The sequence below is a fragment of the Mustela nivalis genome, assembly GCF_964662115.1.
Source record: "Mustela nivalis genome assembly, chromosome: 16".
Taxonomy (NCBI): Eukaryota; Metazoa; Chordata; class Mammalia; order Carnivora; family Mustelidae; genus Mustela; species Mustela nivalis.
Window position 1 is genome coordinate 15,708,247 of NC_139035.1, and position 6,488 is coordinate 15,714,734.

The 6,488-nt window shown below is 36.9% G+C and overlaps 1 protein-coding gene across 2 annotated transcripts in view; it reads right to left on the reverse strand.

Moving 5' to 3' along the window:
• The window catches only part of LOC309849339 (torsin-1A-interacting protein 2-like), a 42,311-nt gene that overhangs the window by 11,756 nt on the left and 24,067 nt on the right, over nucleotides 1-6,488 (reverse strand). For both annotated transcript variants that reach the window (XM_082701750.1, XM_082701749.1), the window contains exon 2: nucleotides 1,106-1,284. In XM_082701750.1, the coding sequence (XP_082557876.1) occupies nucleotides 1,106-1,139 (34 nt within the window). In that variant the 5' untranslated portion in view covers nucleotides 1,140-1,284. The remainder of the gene's footprint in view (nucleotides 1-1,105; nucleotides 1,285-6,488) is intronic.

Genomic DNA, 6,488 nt, shown 5'->3' on the forward strand with positions numbered 1-6,488 from the left:
AAATGATATAATGCCTTGGATTTGCATTTAAATATTCCAAGGCAGGCAACATGATCAGCATTATAGGAATGCCTGGGTGGCTCAGCTAGTTAGTCATCTGGCTTCGGCTCAGGTCATGATTCTGGGGTCCTGAGATCGAGTCCTGCATCTGGCTCCTTGCTTGGCAGGGAGCCTGTTTCTCCCTCTGCCTGCAGCTTCTCCCCCTACTTGTGCACACACACAGGCTCCCTCTGACAAATAAATTTAAAAAATGTTTTTAATCAGCATTATGTAGGTTATAATTGAAATTTAGATGTTGAGGGGCGCCTGGGTGGCTCAGTGGGTTAAAACCTCTGCCTTCAGCTCAGGTCATGAACCCAGGGTCCTGGGATCAAGCCCTGTGTTGGGCTCTCTGCTCGGCAGGGAGCCAGCTTCCTCCTCTCTCTCTCTGCCTGCCTCTCTGTCTACTTGTAATCTCTGTCTGTCAAATAAATAAATAAATCTTTAAAAAAAAAAAAAAGGAAAGAAAGGAATTTAGATGTTGAAATTACCATATTGTTTGCCTGAAACTAGTATTACACTGTATTTCAACTAACTGGAATTAAAATAAAAACTTGGAAAAAAAAAAAAAGGAATTAGATGTTGAGTATGTGGGAATTCATTATAGTACTAACTTTTATATATTTTAAAATACCCTCAATAAAAGTTTTAAGTAAATATGCCCTCTTCTGAAATATCTACTTACTTTGCCTATTTTTATCTTCTACCTATACATACAAGCAAGATAAAGAATTTAAATTTCATCTTTCCCTATAACTTAAAGTAGATGGAACGTCAGTTTTCTTGATTTTTAAAAATATAACTCCAAAAATTAGTCTACTGTCCCTACTGTATTTTTCCTAGGTTTCAACTCCTGGAATCTCTAAAACATTAATCTTCCTCATAATTCGGGTCAGATACTATGGTAGACTTCTAAATACAAAAGAATAAGAATAATCATACCAAACTATCAAACTTTTTTACTTCCGAACTTCAGGCTTCCATCATCTGAGATCCTCCCTTAGAAAAGATCTAGATTCCTATAGCACAGATCTGGACAAACCAGTGCTGTACAGACTAGTCTTACCCTCTGCAGGATCCCTAAGTCCTCTGTCCGCCATGTTTGTGTTCTAGCTCTTCAGACTTTGGGATACTTTTTGTTAGTGTCTGGTTTTTCTTGTGAAGATGTCTTGTTTTCTTCTTGTCCCAAGTCCCAACAGACTCATGCTTCCCGTGGACCCAGGAAACAAGGCATTTATACAGTGACTAAAATAAAATGAAAAAAATTAAATGACTTTTTATTCATACATGGAATAAATGCCAATTTTAGCTTTATTTATTCAATCTGTTTAGTTTGAGTAATAGTTCCTCTTTGAAACCTTTCTAGTGAAGAAGAAATGTTTTCTGGCTTTGGTGAGGAGTCAAATCCTTGACAAGTAGAAAAAAGCTTCAGATTATTAAATTTTGCATAGATGCCATAATCTCCTAATACATTCCACTGAGTTGAAAGGATGGAAAATACTAAATGACCAGAATCTTAAAGACAATGTCTTTGAAAATGGAATAAAAAGTAATTCTAAGAGTAGACATTTAAGTCACTGCTCAGTTATTCGTCACTACAGATTTCCTTTATGTCTTCAATTTCTGTCCCATACAAATCTCTCAGCCCATCAGCAGCTTTCACTTATCATTACTAAATAACAATGCACAGGGAGTACACCTACAAACTAAGGTAGCTGCCTTAGGAAATACATATTAGGAGTTGTATCACTGCCTTTGCAGAGATTCCCTCACAGTGTTCTTTTTAGATCTCTTTAATGCCTTTCCATATGGTGCTCAAAGAAGACTGATGTATAATTATGAGCTATATACAAAAGGAATCAAAATCAGAGGCAATTCATAATCAATAAAATATTTCTATTATCATATATACTATATATATAGCATATATATAAATATTATATATAAAAATCACTTTTTTGGTCAGGAACAATAATACCAAAAATTACTTAACTTGTCTTATCTGTAAAAATGATTAAGGACTGCTATGAGGATTAAATACAAAAGTATATGCGAAATAGGTTTGGAAAGGGTTACATTTTTGATGGCCTAGTTGAGAGGCTAGCCAGCTAGCATCGTGTCTTTTTCACCAGCACTCCTCTGTAAAATTTAATTTTACGAGTTGAATACTTTAATCCCAAATGCCTGGTATAATGCCTAGGGTAAAGCAGACTCCCTATTTTAATTTAAAAGAATATGGATAAATAAATGTATGAATGCATAGAGTGGAGCCAATTATAAACGTGAAAGGAAGGGAGGAGTTAGAGACAGGCCTTCTTTCTGCTGGTGTAGACATTCAGAGAACATGTCTCAGATTTGGAGAGTTCGTGGTCACCCTTTTATCTTCTTCAATCTCCTAAGACTAGGCTTTCAACTCTACTTTTCATCAGCATGATATGTTGCAATGAGGGTTTCTCTCCTATCCTAGGTTCATAATAGGAAATAAAAAGTCCCCAGTCTTTTTCTCGTTAAAACACTTTTTTCCTGTTAGCCCAAACCAGGAAAACGATGGGTAAAACTTTCTTATGCACCAGTGACAAAAATTTTAGAAAACAAAGATGCTATTCATAATAACAATAAGGAATCTCATATTAAAAACTAAAAGATACCTGGTAATAAATCTAACAACAGCTATGCAAGAAATTTAGAATGGGGTGAATTTTATGGTATGTAAATTACACCTCAATAAAGCTGTATTTAAAAAAAAAAGAACTTTAGGAAGAAAAGCATAAAACTTTATTGAAGGACATAAAAAAGACCTAAGTAGAGAGATACATCATGTGCATAGACAGTAAGACTAAACCATTGATGCCAATTCTTTCCAAATTAATCTGCATATTCACTGTAAATTGAAACAAAATTGTAAGACAATTTTTGGATTGTTGCATGTTTCTTAGAGAATGGACAGCTGACCCTAAAATTCACACAGAGCAGTAAAGGATTAAAAAGAGGTAAGATAATTCTGAGGGAGGGGAGCTATCTTTGCCCCATACATCAAGACTTATTATAAAACTTACAGTAAATAAAAATGATAGGGCAATGGTACAAGGAACAAATAGAACATACAGAAGAGAGAGCCAGGAAATATATGCACACATAGATAAAGGAAACTGGCTATAAGCGACAAGAGGGAAAGAATGGATTAATGAATAGTTTGAGGACAAGTGACAGTTTAAATGGGAAAAAAATAGATTTCACCCTGCCACCCGACACAAAAATCAATTCCAGATTAGAGACCTACACGTAAAGAGAAAAACTTTCAATTTCTTTATAATCTCAATGTTTTCTTAAAACAAGATATAAAATACACAAACCATAAAGGGGAATTCTGATGTAATCACATATTAATGCTCATTTCTATACAAATCATCAAAATCGAAGTTAAAACATAAATTCACTGACTAGAAAAATATCAGCAACACATATAATAATCAGCAGGGGATTAATATCCAGAACACATAAAGACTCCTAAGAGACAGATAATGCTATGAAAAAGTGGACAAAAGAGTTTAACAGTTTTAACAAATTGTTAAAGCGAAGAGGAAACCTACCATTCTAATGAATCAATAAGAAGAGTGGTCAAGGAAATGCAAAACAAATTAATGACATACAACAGCTTTTTACAACCATTGAGTGGCAAAAACTTCAAGTCAGGCAATACCAGGTTTGGCAAGGATTTGGATATACAGAGTTCTTAAATGCTACTGGCAACAAGGCAAACTGTTACAACTTTGGAGAGCAATATGGCAATATCTAGTAAAGTTAAGATGTGCATGTTCTACAAATTGTCAACTGCACTTTCAGATTTATGCCTCAGAGAAACTTTCGAGGTTGGTGGCAGCATCGCTTAAAATGAGCAAAAATGAGAAAACCCCCTAAATGTCCATTAATAAGGAAGTGGATTTTAAAAAACTGTGGTATATTCTTACAATGTAGTAGCATATATGGCAATTAAAACAATGAATTATAGATCTCAAAAATTTGTAGAAGTACAGCATTATCATTTTTACATACAATTTAAAAAATAAATTTATACTACATCGTGTTTCAAAAGAAGTGTACAAATGGCATAAATAAGAACCACTGATACAAACCACAACCACGGATGTTATCTAAAAAGTGTAAGTTAAAGTCACACATAAAGGAGTATTATGCCAAATGATTTCATTTATATGAACTTCCAGAACAGGCCAATCATGGTCTATGGTGACAGAAGATCTATCAGTGGCTCCTGGGGAAGAGAACTGACTGGGAAAAGGCATGAGGAAACCTTTTGGGGTTAAGAAAGTATCTCATATCTTTATTGAGGTGGTGGTTACGTTTATCATCAAACTTAAAATCTGTACATTGCATGTACCCTCAATAAACTTTATTTCCAGAACTGAACATTATTTCCAAACAACTGAATGCTTTCAAAAATACATTGCCTGCTAGCTAGAATGCAGCCAATACACATTCTGTAGAAGGAACCATCACAGATCTTTCTATAATCTTACAAATGCTCAGCATATACCTTTCTCGTCACGAGGCACACATTCCTGCAGCCCATTTCATTCAGGCCCTTTGTAACAGATCACTGTTCACAGCTGAAATGGTATCCCCTCAAGGCTACAAGGAAGAAGTGGTATAAACATGGAGGTTCTCGACACATCCTTGCAAGAAGTCACATGGTGGGGCACCTGGGAGATCTTGAGGCCACTATTCCCAAAGCAAGTCACCTTTCGAGCGGTGTCTGATCCATATGAGGAAATGGAACCTCTGGACTGATGAATGAAAGTGAGGCAGAGCCTCATCCTGATGGAAAATGGCAATGTTGGAGACATTTTGCAGCGGCAGGAAAAACCCTTCCATAATCATGTCCACAAAAAGACTCCTCTGATGGTATCGTTTGCAAAAAGAACTGAAGAAAACCCATGTGCTTCATATGGCACAATATTTACTTTCAGCAAATCCCTTACAAGTTTGTGAAATGTTGATTTTCGGTGCCCCATACATGGATGTTATGATTCATTTTGCCACTTAAGGAAAACACAGCCTCACCAATGGTGACTATCTGCACTTCCCTGCGACCCTGAATCCTGCAGCAAAAGTTGTATCATTTTACTTTAACAGTCTCTGCATGAGGGCTTTAAATAGGATAAAGCAATAAAGTTTTATTCTCCCTTAAGGAAGAACGCCATAGATGGTACCCTGAAGGATGCTTTTCTTCATTTCCACATCCTGGGACTTCTCTAAATAGGGACACAAATTTGCCTCCCTACTTTTCCTCTGCTGCTGTGATTGCCTTGGGCTCTTTTAAGATGTATCCTTTCTGTTCCATCCATTGTAACAATGGTAATGCTTTGACAACTTGGTAAGTGTTCACAGACTAGTACACTGCCTGACCTTTGCATCTTTTAGTGGACTCCAACACACATGATGAAGTGTCGTAAGGGGAACTCGACAAACTGGTGCACATTACATCTTTATGCACAAATGTTACTGGTGTTACTGAGTTGATTGTCTTTTATTTAAAGCAGTCGATTGTCTTTTATTGCTCTGAACCATTGTTTAAATACATATAAAATAAAAAATTAAACACAGGAACAGGAAGGATACACATCAGCTTCCATTTGATGCTTGCTTCTGCTGATGGAAGGACAGAAACAGGATAAGGACAAGAACGGGTTCCAACTCTATTTGTCAAGTATCTTTAAAAAAAAGAAACTTGAGGCAAATGTAGCAAAACATTAATGTATTTTAGATCTGGTTACCTGGTGAATGTTATTTTCTGGACTTTTCTATATGTTTGATATAGTTAATACTTTTTTAAAATGAGTAATACAATGCATCAGCCTCTGTGAGGAAAAGCATCAAAAGGCAGAGCCTATGATGCTTTTGCCTTTGAGCTCTCAAGCAATGAATTTATGCTACACAGGCCACTTCAACCACAGCCTTCCATGCATTTTGTCACAAGCAGCTGGGAGGAGAAAGGACAAGAAAAAGCTTCCTGTGAGAACAGTATCAGGGCTGGGAGAGCAGCAGGACTTCACCCAACCTCTACTCATCCTGAAAACCTCTGGTCCCACCATGGGGACCAGGCAGGAGGGAGGACGGGAGGGGACAGAGACCGAGAGGAGACCTGGGGAATAAAGGGTAGGTACCAGGAAGCACTGGAATCTGTAACACTTAAGCAATATTTTTTTTTAAGGATTTTATTTATTTTAGAAAGAGGGAGAGCAAGAGGGAACATGAGTGAGCATGAGTGGGGGAGGGGCACAGGGAGAGAGAGAATCCCAAGGCGGGGATCAATCTCATGACTCCAAGATCATGACCTGAGCCAAAACTAAGAGTCAGACGCTTAACCAACTGAGCCATCCCAGGTGCTCCTACGTGGTATATTTAAAAAAAGAGAGAGAGAGAGAGAATCA